Source organism: Terrapene carolina, unplaced genomic scaffold, assembly GCF_002925995.2.
Source record: "Terrapene carolina triunguis isolate 2854851 unplaced genomic scaffold, T_m_triunguis-2.0 Scaffold262, whole genome shotgun sequence".
Lineage (NCBI taxonomy): Eukaryota > Metazoa > Chordata > Testudines > Emydidae > Terrapene > Terrapene triunguis.
Genome location: NW_020664613.1, coordinates 1,407,186 through 1,423,435, shown reverse-complemented (window position 1 = coordinate 1,423,435; position 16,250 = coordinate 1,407,186). Strand labels below are relative to the sequence as shown.

Genomic DNA, 16,250 nt, shown 5'->3' with positions numbered 1-16,250 from the left:
CCAGTCCCAAACTAAACATCTCTGGGTGCAACAATGGCAGGGGAAATCAAAGAGCTATCCCCAGAAAAATATGAAATATACATTGTAAAAGAATGCATTTACTCCATCAACAACATTCTGGACTGAAGAGGAAATTTTTTTTTTTTAAATTGGCTTTTTGAAAAGCACAAAGAGACATGATATAAACTTGAATCTTGTCTAAAAGAGCAGAGATTGGTTAGCATGAAACTTGATAGAAGGTTGGGGAAGGTTATACCAAACTAGCAGACCCTTGTCTTACTTGTAGAGATTTGAATTAAGTTATTCAGAATTCGGAGCCAGAAATCTACAGTGGAAGTAAATAGCAATTTTGAATCTTACCCATATAAGTAGGGAAGGATGAGTAACTATAATAGCCCTAACACATACAGGCCACCATTTATGGTATGTTCACATGCTGGATGTGTTAATCTATTTGGGTTTTCACTCACCTGTTACATGGGCTGATTTTGAGCTGGCTTTCAACTCTGCTGTTATTTTGCAAGGTGTCTCAAATTTTCTGGCTCGTGGTGAACTGCAGGCACAAGCAGATTTTTACACCAACTGATTTGTGCCTGCAAATATGTAGCATGACAGCAGCTGTTTGCACCCGAGATTCACTGTGGGCTCAAAAATGCATCCATTAAAAAAAAAAAAAAAACAACAAAACAAAATTCAAACTAAAATCAAAAAACAAGAAAAATAAAAAAAAAACTATGCAAGAGATCTTCCTTAAGGAATCTCCTTTCCTCAATAGCACCCAAATGCAAATACATTACTGAAAGTGAAACAGAGTGCTCTTTGTTAAACAACTACATTTTGTTGGTCCCAAGAGCGGTCACTGCTGACGAGTTTCACTGCACATGCAACATTCATTAAGGATGAAGTGGAAAGAAGAAGACTAACCATGTTTATCGAAAGGAAAAAAAAAATCAGTTCTAGTAGAAAAATAATTTAATAAAGGGATAAGTTTCAAGAAAATATTTGTATAGTAACAACATTTTTTTAAGCAAAAAGTCCACAAAAATATACATGTGTAATGTGTTTATACATAAGTTTTGCTGACATGCCCTGTTTTAATTTAGTTCAGTCCATGTAGATTTTGATTCGTGAGGCACCATCACTGCTATCAGACTTCCAGGGATATTTCAATTTTCACCCCAAAAAACAAAAAAAGAGTTTTTCTAATAATTTCAGGTTAATACAAATACACTTTGGGTTGGCAACAGTCCACAAGGAGACCAGGTTACACTGGGGAAAAAAAAAAAAAAAAAAAAAAAACAACCCCCCCCCCCCGCCCTACTTTTTAAAAAGGGGTAACCATCTAATGAAAGAAATCAGTGCTAAACACTGAACCTGCAATACACACCACACTTTTACACTGTGCTGTGGCCAGGAAATGAAAGGGTCAGTGTGGGCGGGAGGGGGAATAAATGCAGCAAAGTGGGAAGTAAACCCAACATGGATTTTAAAATTGTGAAATTAGATCCCATTCCCTCTTAACAGAGGACAGTACATTGTACAGAAGGGCGTAACATAGAAGATAATAAAACTAAGCATGGGGGTGGGGAGGGAAGAAATTAGTGGGAAGAGTTGATCCTGCAGTTTCCCAAATAAGTGCTTTGCTACCAAACTGCAGAGACAACAGCTCCTCCACAAAAAGCCCTCACTGATTGTTCTAGTTCATCTAGCCCACCCAGCAATTTGATGAATTCTAAAAAAAGCAGGGGGGGGGGGAGGGAGAGGAAGAAGGGAAATAAAAGGGGAAGGCTAGGGATACCTGTTTCATCAAATGCAGTTCTATACTTAAAAAAAACAGCCCATATAAAGCAAATGAAAAATGTAATTACTAAAGAAATAAGACACACACTTTCCAAAAGAATTTTTCATTTTTATAATCAAATTTTTTTTACATAGGACAGAAACACACCAATATTTTGTGCGAAAAATATCTTAAATAAACTTTGCTTGTTCTTGATTTTTTACATTCTGATATACATATGTAACAAGGTTTATGGCACTGTAACCAGAATCAAAGGAAACGAATAAAAAGGAAAATATAATTGCTTTTGTTTATTCCTTCTAAACCAAGCCGGCTGCTGTCACACTTTAAATTTTTTATTATTATTATTGGGCAGTCAGCTGTAATCAGTTTGCACACTCAAAATAACCCCCAAATTATTATTATTGCACAAGAAGCCAGTGAAGGCATATGGCATAGAATGGTCAAAGTCCCTTGCTGTTAAAACCTCTTTACACCCAAAAATAGAAAAATAGAACCAGAACATGAAACACACCAAATAAATGTTTTTTTTTTTAGTTTCTATCAGGAGTGTGAAAAGTGCCTTGCAGACGTTCTAAGCTGCTCTGATTTCCTTTGCACCGGTGAGCATTTTGCTTTATCTTTAGCAAAAGCCTTTGCAGAATCAAGGCCCATATGCTTCAGAAAGAGTCTTTTCTGCTTTGTTTTGGCTGTTTGCGTGTTGTTTTAAACATCATTTTCTTCGGTCTATGAACCTGCACAGACTACTTAGCCATAAACTCTACAAGTGGCTAAAAAAATAATAATAAAATAAACAAAGAAGCACAGGTTTTTTCCCCCGTTGTGTTGCTTTTAAAAATTACTCATTTTGTTTGGAAGCCTCCCTGCTTTGTCAGTTTCTAGGAAGGGAATCTCAGTGGCATTCCATCAAACGTAGTGAAGTTCTTGGATTTGTTTTAAAAACATTTCCTTACTAAAAAAAAATAAAAAAAATAAAATAAAAGCACAACCCTTCCCCTCCCGCCCCATATCAAGTGAAGAATATGATAATATGATAAACCCTTCGTTATATGCCACCTCTTAGCTTCACTATCACACTACAGTCTCCACCCCAATCAGCTTTGGTGTGAGAATTCGTGGTGTAACGCCATTATTTAGATCTTCTTCAAACTCCAGTAACTGCCCCATAAAGTTAAGATTAGGAGAAATGATTGGTCGTTTGCCTTTGACAAATTTATAGGCATCCGTCATGGTCATCCGCGTGTGCTTCATTAAGTAAGCGATGACGATGGTGGCAGAGCGCGACACACCGGCCTGGCAGTGAATAAGGAGGCCTTTTCCACACTGGTGAGCTTCCTCTGGAAACAAACAAAAAAGACAGAGGTAACACTTGTTGCTGGAAAGAAGGGCGGGAGTGGATTTTGTTTTTAAAATTAAAATCAGATAATCTCAATGCAATTTACAATTAATTGGAAGGAAAATGTCAGTGAAACCCCCCTCACTTAGGTTACACAGAGCAAGATAATTTAAAAAAATTAAAGTGAAAAATCAATTGGACTGTAAAAAAAAAAATTCCTTTACCTGAGCCAAAATGCAGCAGAAAGTAGAGTTTCAGATTTAGTTAAGTCCATTTCTTATCTCAATTGCTCTTACATGGGCACAATATTGCAATGGTTGTGTTGCAGGCACTGCAGGGGAATACTTATTTAGGAAGTAGCATGATCTTTAGTCAAGGCACAGGACTAGGAAGCAGGAGAGTTGAGTTCTACTCCCTTTCAAGCATAAATGTTCTATAATAACTTTGGGCATGTGACTTATCCCCAGTTAAATGAGGAGGAAATGCAGCCCAGAGGTTAATACCACCTCCCGTAACGGTGTTATAAAGCTCACAGTCACTACTCATTGTAAGATACTTGGAAACATTCTATTCTTGGAAAGATTTCTACTGATCCGTACTTTGGATGAACTTTAGCCTGACATTCTTTCACAATGTCTTTGCAAAAGCAGCAAGTATAATGTCCATATTGCAAAAGAGTAAGCTGTAAAGAAGTTAAATAATTTGCCCAGGGCACTCAGCAAGTCTGGCAGAGTTGGGAAAAGAACCCAGAAATTCTGACTCCCAGTTCTTTCCTGTATATGAAAAGAGGAAAGAGTGGTATGCTCCAACTTCCCCTCTGCTCCCAGCCCAGTTTTAATCACCTTTAGCAGTGTGAAGAAAGGTGGTTACGACAAATCCTATGCCCAATCTGAGTACGACCAACCATTAACTTGTTTCCTTTGATGTAAGCACAGCAACAGCGTGGGCAAGGTTGGGGGAAAATCTCCAGGAATTGTACCTCAGCAGTATTTGGGGGGGGGGGGGGGGGGGGGAAAATTATAACACCAATCCCTCCCTCCCCCCCGAACATTTTTGGAATGACAAATCCCTAAAGCAAAAGCAAGGGAACCTTAAAGGATGCTCCTAACTCTAGGCAAGTTGTATTTTGCACAAACATTCACAAACCACGTTCCATGCTCTTCACATGAGTTAGAGCAAAAGGAAACAACAGCTACCAAGTGTGGATAAAGGAACACATTAGCTCAAACACAGGAGTATTCTGACAGTATAAATTAGGCTAAATTCCCCAGGATATTTTTGCCAGTTAGCATTTGGAGAAGTAAAAACTGGAGTTTTGTAACTGCATGAACTTTTGGTGCCTCTTTCCAGCAAGATTCTGCCTTCAGTCTTTAAAACTCCAGACTGCATTTGAAAAGATCTGGAAACATCTTAAACTGTGTTTTAAAATAAATAAATTAATTTAAATTTCCTCCAGGGTTAGGAGGGGGAAAAAAAAAAAAAAAGCTTGGACTAGTTACTGAACAGCAAATGTAGCCAACTGATAAGATATAGTTGTTTATTAAACACACAGGCAGGCCCTCAAGCTGCAGTTATTAAAAAGGAAAGTAAAATGGATTTAGAAAACACACTTTCTAGCATGGTTTCAGAGTGGTAGCCATATTAGTCTGTATCAGCAAAAAGAACGGAGGAGTCCTTGGGGCACCTTAGAGACCAACACATTTATTTGGGCATAAGCTTTCGTGGGCTAAAACCCACTTCATCAGATGCATGGAGTGGAAAATACAGTAGGAAGATTTTTAAACAAACAAACAAACAAAATGTGAGAAGATGGCGGTTGCCATACCGACTCTAACAAGACTAATTGCCACTTTTAGGTCTGTAACTGAATGACCAGGGAGGTTGAAGTGTTCTCCGACTGGTTTTTGAATGTTATAATTCTTGACGTCTAATTTGTATCCATTTATTCTTTTGCATAGAGACTGTTCGGTTTGTCCAATGTATATGGCAGAGGGGCATTGCTGGCACATGATGGCATGTATCACATTGGTAGATGTGCAGGTGAACGAGCCCCTGATGGTGTGGCTGATGTGATTAGGTCCTATGATGGTGTCCCTTGAATAGATATGTGGACAGATTTGGCAACAGGGTTTGGTTCCTGGGTTAGTGTTTTTGTTGTGTGGTGTGTAGTTGCTGGTGAGTATTTGCTTCAGGTTGGGGGGCTGTCTGTAAGCGACACTTCAACCTCTCTGGACACTCAATAACAGACCTAAAAGTGGCAATTCTTCAACAAAAAACTTCAAAACTAGACTCCAACGAGAAACTGCAGGCCTGAAATTAATTTGCAAACTGGACATCATCAAATTAGGCCTGAATAAAGACTGGGAGTGGATGGGTTATTACACGAACTAAAAACTGTTTTCCCATGTTAATTTTCCCCCTACTGTTACTCACACCTTCTTGTCAATGGTTTGAAATGGGCCATCCTGATTACCACTACAAAAGTCCCCCTCCTCCCCCCCGCTGATAATAGCCCACTTTAATTGATTTGTCTCAGAGTTGGTATGGCAACCCCCCATCTTTTCATGTTCTCTGTAATATATATTTATATCTTCCTACTGTATTTTCCACTTCATGCATCTGATGAAGTGGGTTTTAGCCCACAAAAGCTTATGCCCAAATAAATTTGTTAGTCTCTGAGGTGCCTCCTCAGTCTTTTTTAAAGTCTCCTCGTTCTTTTTACACTTTCTAGCCTGGCCTATGAGAGGCCTTCTTGTAGTTTTCTCTGCACTTGGATCAGGTAAGAGACCGGGGTAGGCAACCTATGGCACGTGTGTCAAAGGCTGCTCACGAACTGATTTTCAGTGGCACTCACACTGCCCGGGTCCTGGCCACCGGTTCGGGGGACTCTGCATTTTAATTTAATTTTAAATGAAGCTTCTTAAACATTTTAAAAACCTTATTTACTTTACATACAACAATAGTTTAGTTATATATTATAGACTTATAGAAAGAGACCTTCTAAAAATGTTAAAATGTATTACTAGCATGCGAAACCTTAAATTAGAGTAAATAAATGAAGACTCGGCACACCACTTCTGGAAGGTTGCCGACCCCTGTAATAGACCATGCATTGTTTATGAATGGTTTCAATGGGATCTAATCCTGCAGTTGTTATGAATGCTGAATATACAACCTTTTCTTCTCAAGAATGATTGTGAAATTTAGTAATGTCTTAACATAAGCCAGGCCTGACTGCATCTTCCTGTTCTCATGAATTAGAAGGGTTTGCCTGATTTCATGACCCAGCTTCTCTTTTTTACTCAACAATATCAAACAAGACTTCCTCCCTTCTTTGTGTTCACCTCCTCACCTTCTCCAGAGAGGCCATTTTAGCTTTTCCACTCCTGCTGTAATCCAGATTTAGTGAAGCTAATTTAGTACAAACTAGAGCATATAGGAGTGTAATTACAGATTATTGCTGTGCAGGCAAGTACACAAGGAGACAGCTACACTTATCCTCAATCACTACACTACTGCTACCCCTGGTGGAGCTGAGTGTGAGACAGCAACTGTAGGAAGCATTTGGCAAATAAACCAGTGAAATGTGGTAGAACAGCATCCTGAGCACTTATAGCGAGAGATCTCATGAAACTTTTAATAAGAGCCAAGATGTTAACCTTAGCGTCTCCCAGCTAAATTCCAGCACAGTTATAATTACCCCCTGTCTACTTATTTATATTAGTAGTCACAAAGATGTAACCATTACTTTAACCTCTGAGGATAGGACAAGAAGCAATGGGCTTAAATTGCAGCAAGGGAGGTTTAGGTTGGATATTAGGAAAAACTTCCAAACGGTCAGGGTGGTTACGCACTGGAATAAATTGCCTAGGGAGGTTGTGGAATCTCCATCATTGGAGATTAACAGCAGGTTAGACAAACACCTGTCCGGGATGGTCTAGATAATACTTAGTCCTGCCTTGAGTGCAGGCGACTGGACTAGATGACCTTTTGAGGTCCCTTCCAGTTCTATGAGACTGTGGTGCATTGACACAATTAAAAAAAAATATATACAGCTGGACTGGGCAGACTCAGACATTCTCCACACACTCTCCAAGCTGAGACTACCCTGAGCACTGCCATGAAGGAAAGCAATTAGGTAGTTTCAGTAGAATGTGCTATTTGAAGGGCTTTTCTACATGGCCCCACAGTAGACACTACAGAGTACAAGTTGCAGTGTGCACTACAGTGTTGCGTTATAATGGTCCCGTGTAGACCCTGCTCGTGAGAACTAAAAGGTACCTAGTTTGTGTTAACATAGTCCCGTTTCAAACAGGACTCTACAATACATAATTCAAACTAAGTAGCTTTTAGTTCGCACGAGCAGGGTCTACACGGGCTGTTACAATGCAACATACATGCCCATAGTCCACACGGCAGGACCGTGCAGACAAGCCCTTAGTTTCCTGCATTAGACCCCAAGCCTGCAATTGGATCTAATAGTTCCAAGCCTGGCACAGTCCTAATGGAGCCAACAGGGACCTGGATGTCAGAGGTGCTGAGCACCCAACTACAATTCAAGTCAATTGAAGCTATGGATATTCAGCCCTTCTGAAACTCACAAGCACAGGGGGGGGTGAGCTAGCAGATCCAACTGTGGGACTGGGAACATCAACTAGAACACAATGCTGCTGCATGCTCCTAAAGGATAGGTCTTCCTTCACTGCATATTGAGCCCAGGTAACGGACACGTGGATTAGCCTAGCCCGGGTGCAAGCATTCACACTGAAAAGCCCTACTGCTGTCACTGTATGCTCACTGGTGCTACACTCCCTCCTGCGTCACCCTGAGCTTCCGGAGGCATATCCCATGGTTCTTTGTGCTGCAGTAAGCGGAGTCATTCTAGGATTCTTTACTAGTGAATTGCAGGTGAACATGTCTGTCCTGGGTGCATGTGAAGGAATTGTGAGAAGGGACTGGAACATTATCAGCCTTGAAGGGATTGAGCCTGTATCCTGTCTGCAAAATGGGTGGGCCTTTGGGTACATTCACTAGCCTTCAATACATTGCAGCTGGGAGCATGCTTCTCAGCTCCATTAGATGGACATGACCTAGCTCTTCTCAAGCTAGCACAGTATAAATAGTAGTGTAGCCCAAGGTAACCTGGGCTATCTGCCGGGAGTAAAAACCTGCCCAGACGTACTCAGGTAGATAGCTACACTGTTATTTTTAGCATGCTAACTCAAGCAGAGCAAGCAAGTCTCTGTCTACCCGTGCTAAGCAGCACACTCACAGCAGCATGTGCAGACGTACTCTTTCTGAAAGCAGCACCTGGGCTCTAACCCCTACCCACAGCCTACAAGAATGCTGTGAAGCTGAATGAGCATTGGTAAAGCACTTTGAGCAAGTCTACCAAGATATGAAGGTTGACGACAGTGACTTTTTTAAAGGGAAAAAGGGAAAGGAAAAGGACATCTTTTATTACTGAGACGCAACAGACCACGAGCAAGATTTTTAAAGGGACAGACCAGAGAAGTGGTAAATATTTGCCTTTAAAACAAAAAATATGGGCTGTTCATCCTAAATGAGTGCACCTAGCAAGCATGCTTTGAATGAAGACTATATAAGAGTATTAATTTTTCAAGGTTTAGGCAGCAATAAAAGTAATAGAAGAAAAACCTTAGTGAATTACTTTGAACAGATGACTTCAAGATTGTACATATGGTTAGGTTAAAGTAATTAACTGCTAACAAATACCATTCATTCCTACAGCGTATGAGCCTCAAACTAACAAACTTACCATGGTAGGGCTCCAAAACACTACTGCAAAGTGTAGTATTTTCAATCATTATTAAGTGGAGGGGGCAGGGCACTAAGAGAGAAAATGGAGCTGCTCTGTCTACCCTCCAGGTCAGCACTGAGTCAGGTTGGCATGACAGTGTATTTGGAAAGCTTACACCAGTACTGCAATGTTGCCACCTCTTAAGACTGTATCATCACAAGTCTTGATATGTTTAATGCCTTTGCTCCTGGAGTTACACAATTAGGAAAGTCTCTCAGATTTTTAAAAGGGGGTAAGTTTTTAGCCCTCTTGGTTATTGAGGAAAAGCTGGAAAACGCGACCACGCTAGAGACCCAGAAACCAGAAGGCAAATACTTTTTTAAAATAAAGTCTCGTGATTTTTGCAGGCATGGCTCATTAATTTTGAACACTTGGGATTTGGCAGTATTGCCACTGTGTATGGATAAATAGGACTTGAAGTCTGACTTTAATAAGGGGTGCCACAATTCTGAAGTCAATGGGCTCTGCATTTCTCACAACAAATCAGGACTTAACAAGCTTTCTGAGCTGTCAGCGTAGCACTAAGTTCATTCAAGGTTTTCAAACAGGTATCAAGGGTTATAACAAGAGTAATTGCCAGGCAAGGATAGTTACCAATGAATTCAAAAGCCTCTTCGAAGTACTGCCTGAGATTCTGCTTGTTGCTGTCAGTGGCAGGGAGCCGCTTGTAGTTGAACAAGCCTTTCTCGTAATGGTAGAGGGGGAGGTGGGTGGTCACGTTGATTATGTATCCTATGTTCATCCTCTGCATCTTCTCCAAGTCCTGAGCATCGTGCTCATTTCCAAGGAAGAGGAACGGCAAGATGGGGGTCAGCTCGGCATTCTCTATGTCTGGAGTGGTGGGGATGGACTGAGGTAGAGTGGTTGGCACAGCAGATGCACCTCCTCCGCCTTCTGGGCACTCCTGAAGTTGGAGGGAATTATCACAGAGGTTTTCATGGTTCTGTTTAAAACTGCTGAGTCCACCTGAGAGAGAGCAAAAGAGAGGGAGTGTGAGGGCAGAGATTTCTGAGTAATATACTGCTCACATGAAGAAATGTATGTATGTGAGTAGTTCTCTCAACTCTGCACTATGCCTGAGGGTTTGCCTCCTCAGAGCAGATTTTCAGACCACAGTGGTAAAAGTGCCTGATCTCCCCCCCCCATCAATGCCAGCGCTTACGTTTTTGCTACCACGAGGGCAGCTGTAGTGTTGGTAACAGCTGCTGCAATACATCCCAAATGTGATTTTTTTAAATTATAGGCAAGATATACCAGGGAATAAGTTAAAGTAGTTATCTGAACAAAGCTGTACAACATTTTTAATCACTTTGCTTTAAATTGCAGGGTGGGAGGATTAAACATTTGAACTGTAATATACAAAAAAAAAAAAAAAAAAAAGACAACTTCATCTGTTCAAGGCCTTCACTATCTGTTCAGCAGAGATAGCACAGCACCGCATTCATTTTCATAATGCCAACAAATGGAGGGGGACAAAATCCATTAATATTTCATACCGGGCAATAGAGTAGTGACATTTTGTTTTTTAAGAGTGTATTCCTTATAAAACTATCATAGTCGAGGAGCTCACTTAACATGTGGCAAACAGCAGCCCCACTTTTTCTGCCTAGACTAGCTGCAAATTTGCAACAATATCTATTATTTTTAGGACATTAATAAGGGTGAGGAAGTGGATCGGGGGAAATCCAGTTTAAGTTGCACTTTCCCTGTGTATCCTATTATAATGTGGGATTTTAAAGCACCGTTTTGTTTTCAAGTGGGTGGCACCACAAAACATTAGACGAAAAGCAGAATAGTTTTAAAATTCTTTCTACACCTCATTCCACGATGACATCAGCTCCAGGCTCCCCACCTGCCTGGTTTCCATAGCAATTACACAAAGGCATACAATGACATCAGTTGGCATGACATCAGCTCTTTGAGTGCAAATAATACTAGAAGAACTACTTTGTTTAAGACCTTTGTTACAACTGTGTTCTTGGGAATCAATGATGTAATGGTAACAGGTGGCTTGGGACCGCCTTTGCCTAACTGGAGGTGGGGGAGGGGGGAAAAAAAGAGGAGAGACAAAGAAAAGATATGTATACAGAAGGGATATCTTTGTAAGATGATGTATTTAATGGTTTACTGAGGCGATATGGAGTACCATGCAGCCAATATTTTGAAATGATCAAAATGTTTGGATTCAAATGCACTTAATTAAAATCTAAGCAAAAATTTTTTTTTAAAGATAGATTAAAAAGGTTACCAGAAAGAGCTGCACTGACCAAAAGAAATGCGTAAGTCATCATATTGCTAATTTTATTAAGCTTAAAAATAAGAAAGTATTTGTCTGCTTAATACACATAAAATACTTTGGTAATTCGCTGCTAGGGGAAGATTTTAAAATATGGAAACCTAAACATACGGTCATATTGACAGGCTTTGTTCATTTGCTGATAAGTTACTTATTTTGTCTAGGACCCCCACAGTGCTAGCAAACTGTAAGACACCTCTCCTACCCTTAAACCCCCGGCCCAAATCGCACATTATCTTCAGGGGTATTGAACACTTCTCTCTAACAGTTCCAGGACAAAAATATGTGCAAAGCAAACCTCACCTATAAGATCTCTGTTCAGGAGATTGAGAGGGGAAGTGGATGAAGGAAAGGGGGGCTGGGAAGAGAGAAGGGGAGAGATACAAACCTGGTTTAAAATAGTCCAGGGGAGGGGGGGGGGGGGGAAGAAAGAAAGAAAGAAAGAAAGAAAGGAAGAAAGAAAGCACGCTTTAAGGAGTTGTGGCTCAAACACATTTTTTCTGTTCTCATAAAGAAACATGGTTTTTTAAAAGTAAAAGATAAAGATGGACCAGATATCAGAAACATTCTCTAAACTATGTTTAATTTCAGAAGAGATTGGGAGTGAAGGTTAAGCGTTTGAATCCAAATACCTGGAGCTCTTTTTGGCTCAAGATGGTAAAGCCTCATGAGTAGGACCCTACCAAATTCATTCCATTTTGGTCAATTTCAGCCATAGGATTTTTAAAATAGTCAATTTCATGTTTTCTGATGTTTACATCTGAAATTTCACAATATTGTAACTGTGGGGGTCCTGATCCACAGAGAGGGTTGTGGGGGCATCACAGGATTGCCACCCTCACTTCTACGCTGCAGAGCTTCCTGCAGCCAGGGGAGGTTCCCGGAGATGGGTCTGAGCTCCCCCCACAAGAGCAGCTGTGCAGGGGAAGAGGAAGTCCCATCCCTCCCCAGCCCGGCTGCGACTAGCAACTTGAGCCCAGTGCATGGTAGGAGCCCCCTACTGGTGCACCCTCAGCCCTGCCCCTTCCCCGCCACTTCCTTCCCTTACAAATAAGGGTACGTCTACACTACGAGATTAATTCGAATTTAGATAATTCGAATTTGGGAAACAGATTGTATAAATTCGATTGTGCGCGGCCACACTAAGCACATTAATTCGGTTTTTAACCACATTAATTCGGTGGTGTGCGGCCACACTACCCCTAATTCGAATTAACAAAATCGATGTTGGTGCTACTCCGCTCATCGGGGTGGAGTACAGAAATCGATTTTAAGTGCCCTTTAATTCGAAGTAACTGGCTCCGTTGTGTGGACGGGTTAAGGATTAATTCGGATTAACGCAGCTAAATCCGAATTAAAGTCGTAGTGTAGACAAGGCCTAAGCTAGATTTTACAGGGGAGATCCAATTTCACAGTCCATGATGTGTTTTTCATGGCCATGAATTTGGTAGGGCCCTACTCCAGTGATACCTCTCAAGATGTCATCTCCATCAAACTGTAACCCCACCCTGACGCAGTCTTTAACGTAGCCTAAAACCAAATGTGAATTCTGGTCTCCTCAGGTCCTCTGCACAGTATGGACAAGTGAGTGATTAGATTCTAAATATTGTTTTACATTGCAGTAGCAACCAAAATGCGCTAGGCACTCTCCAAACACTGCCCCTGCCCCAAAGAACATGCATTCTCAACAATGCTGCCAGATGCTCCACACCTTTGCATGTGACATTCCCTATCTCCAACCCCCACTTAATTGCAATGGAAGTGGGGTGGGAATAAGAAGCTGTAGGCTGAGCCTAGCCTCTTCATCTCTTAGAAGCAGGGGTGTTTGTGGGGGTGGAGGAGGTTAGGGTAATGGCAGAGCAGGCAGGTGAGACCTGGGTGAGGACTGAGAAAAGAGGACTGGAGAGTCCAGAGCAGCCTCCCCCACTCTGCCTTTTTCCCCCCCTGCCATCCCACACATCCTGTCGCCCAGTCTCTGTTCCCTCCTTCTTGGCTCCTTGCCTCCCTTGGTGGAGGGAGACACCAGGCCACCCAACTGCAGCAGCAGCCACCCCCTCCTCCTCAGCACTTCTTGCCAGTTTGAAACTAGCAGGTGGAAGCAGAGAGTGGAGAGTGAGAGACAATCTGAGTGTCTGAAATTCCTCTGCAACAGCAGCACCTGATGGCTAGGAGCAGAAACTGCAGGGCAACCCCCAAACAAACATTCCAACAAGGCTGCCAGGCAGTGGGATAGGGCTGCTGGATAGACCAATGGCATCCAAGAAGCCTGAAGCTTATTATCTCTTCCAGCGGGGGAAAAGAGAAACATAACAAAAACAAAATGACAGTAGCCACCCCACCGATTAGGTGCACGTTTCCTTCTTGGCTGGCTTGTTTTCTGGTGGCATATAAAAAAAATATCCAAGCACAATAGCTATCCAAAGCAATTTTCAGAGTGCACATTCCCCAAGCATACGCAGCACTGAATGCAGTGTGCACATTAATAGACATTTTTAAAATATGCACACTTGGAGACAGGAACAAAGTGGGCGGGAGGGCAGGGATAGCTCAGTGGTTTGAGCATTGGCCTGCTAAACCCAGGGTTGTGAGTTCAATCATTGAGGGGGCCATTTGGGGCAAAAATCTGTCTGGGGATTGGTCCTGCTTTAAGCAGGGGGTTGGACTAGATGATCTCCTGAGGTCCCTTCCAACCCTGATATTCTATGATAATGCAAATACTTATGAACCATGCAGTGAGGTGGGGGGGGGGGAGGAAATTTTATAAGTTATGAGATTAGTTAGGCTCTCTTTACTAGAGACATTAGCTTTGCAGTCCCACATCAGACAAGACAAAGCACCCTAACAAGCATTTCAGGGAGAATCCATTAAAGAGAAGGCTCCCCTTCATAAAAGTAAAGGTAACTCAATAGATTTTTCTATAAAATGAATTTACAATCTCTTACTATGTTTTTTTACAGCACTTAACACAATGGGGCCTTGATCCCAGTGGGTTGTTTGGCACTACATGTAATTTAAACATGTACTTTGTGAATACATCTGAGTGCAATTTATTCTACTCGCTTGGTGGAATAATAAAATTATATATATCTCACAAATGAATTTCCTGATGTCCAAAGTCAAGATGGGGTCCCCGTGTGTGTGTGTGTGTAAGTATAACCACTAGAGCTTTCAGTGGATTAGTATTCCTTCAGAGTATGGCTGTTATCCCAGAATTTAAAGTCTATGCTCTAGGTTAAAAAAAAAAAAAAACCACACACACCACAACACCAAGAAAAGAAAAGGTCAATACTGACCTACAGCAGGTCTGTCTAGAGTGGATGTTCCAAACTTAGTGGTGACAAGGACTTCACCATGTCACTCCTATCAGGGAAAGAACCTCAGGAAAACTGGATGGTGGGAGGGAGGGACATTCCAAAGGCTCAGTTTTTTAGCTGTAGGAGGATCTATGGGTGACACTAATGTGTTCTCTTACACTGTACTTCCAAAGCTTCCCAGGTCATAGTGCAAGAATGAGAAGTGCCCTGAAGAGGGAGGTGAAGGTTGAGAAGAATCACAAAAAGAAATGCATCATTATACAAAAAGCAGGACATTAAAAAGAAGTTAAAACAGCCAATAGCAGCATTATACAACATACACAAGTCCAGATGAGCAATCCTCAAATCTAAGAGAAAAAGAAGAAAAAAAAGAAAAAAAGGTTTGTTGGCATGGCAGTCCATTTCTGAGGCACCGCTGAAGAGATAGCTATGAAAATCTAGAGACGGTAGCCTTACTCACATCGAATAGTACCTTGTTCCATGAGACGGCCAATTGAAGTCAGTGAAATATTCTGGTAGGAAACACATATACAGCTATATGTATATATAAGCCCGTTTTGATAAGAATGTAGATCTCCTAGGCTGAGTATTATGTAGCTGCAAACACCATGTTGCAGATTGTATCCACTTACCTGCCTGTGATGAAAAGTATAACCTCACCCTGTTACAATCAGATGCAGCCGCTTCATCACAAGCATTTATGCAGAGATTGTACAAGCAGTTTCGTACACTTTTCACCCGAAAGTGGCCGATGAGCAGATTTTCAAGGGTCTGAGCACACCCAGATCTAACTCAAGTCAATAGGTTCTGTGGGTGCGCAGGACATCTGGAAAACCCAGGTATTTCTTTCATGAAGACTGGAATCAAGAAAGCGATACTCTTAATGACAGGCAAGCTGGGCTGTCATCTATAAAGCAAGATAATTCAGAAGCCAGAGTATTCTTGTAGTCACTGATGCAAGCAGCCAGAGATTTGTGTCATTATGACTACATCTGAAATACTCCCCCCCCACTGTATGACAAGTTCCACTGTCCCGCTCTGCCAGACCTGCTAGTAAATAGTGACAGACCTCAAACCGTGTCCTGAGAGGTCAAAACTTTTGGTATGACTTGCGCTGTTCAGCTTCATAAGTCAGCACCATACCCTCCAGCTACCAATGACAATTTGTTCCGTGCTGAATATCGTAACAAAGCTCTCATTGCTACATCGTAGTCTCTGGACTCTGCATACCAGTTTCAACTTATTGAAACCATTGAGGATCACCTGGTTGGCAGAAAAAACAGGTACAGATAGATCAATGGAGACTTGAGCCACAGCAGTTTTTAAAACAAACAAACAAAAAAAGTAGACTAGCTTGAGTTGTAACAATGTTACAGACATTCATTGGGTCTATTCTGTAATCACCATTAGGGTGATTATTATATTGTATGCAGCAGATGCACAAAATGGTCTCATAGCAGAGATATGCTAATCAGCTTTTAGCAGGAGCTATGAAACCTTCATTGGCAGAATCATCTGCAAGATCAAGAATTAAGAGTAACTTCATTCTATGAAAAATCACTAAACAGTCTATCTTAAAGAGCAAGGATACGCAGCTACTGCCATGCAGCACCTGTACGCTCTACAGAAAAACTAAAGAATATTTGTTGCTGACCTACTGTTGATGCATATCTTTAAGTTCT

At 41.4% G+C, this 16,250-nt stretch overlaps 1 protein-coding gene across 1 annotated transcript in view; it reads right to left on the bottom strand.

Annotated features, from left to right (window-relative positions):
- Positions 1-988: 988 nt before the first annotated feature.
- DUSP10 (dual specificity phosphatase 10) overlaps positions 989-16,250 on the bottom strand; it is a 38,107-nt gene continuing 22,845 nt past the window's right edge. The window contains exons 3-4 of the mRNA XM_024219273.1: positions 9,553-9,924; positions 989-3,138 (exon numbers count right to left, since the gene is read on the bottom strand). Of these exons, the coding sequence (XP_024075041.1) occupies positions 2,873-3,138; positions 9,553-9,924 (638 nt within the window). The 3' untranslated portion in view covers positions 989-2,872. The remainder of the gene's footprint in view (positions 3,139-9,552; positions 9,925-16,250) is intronic.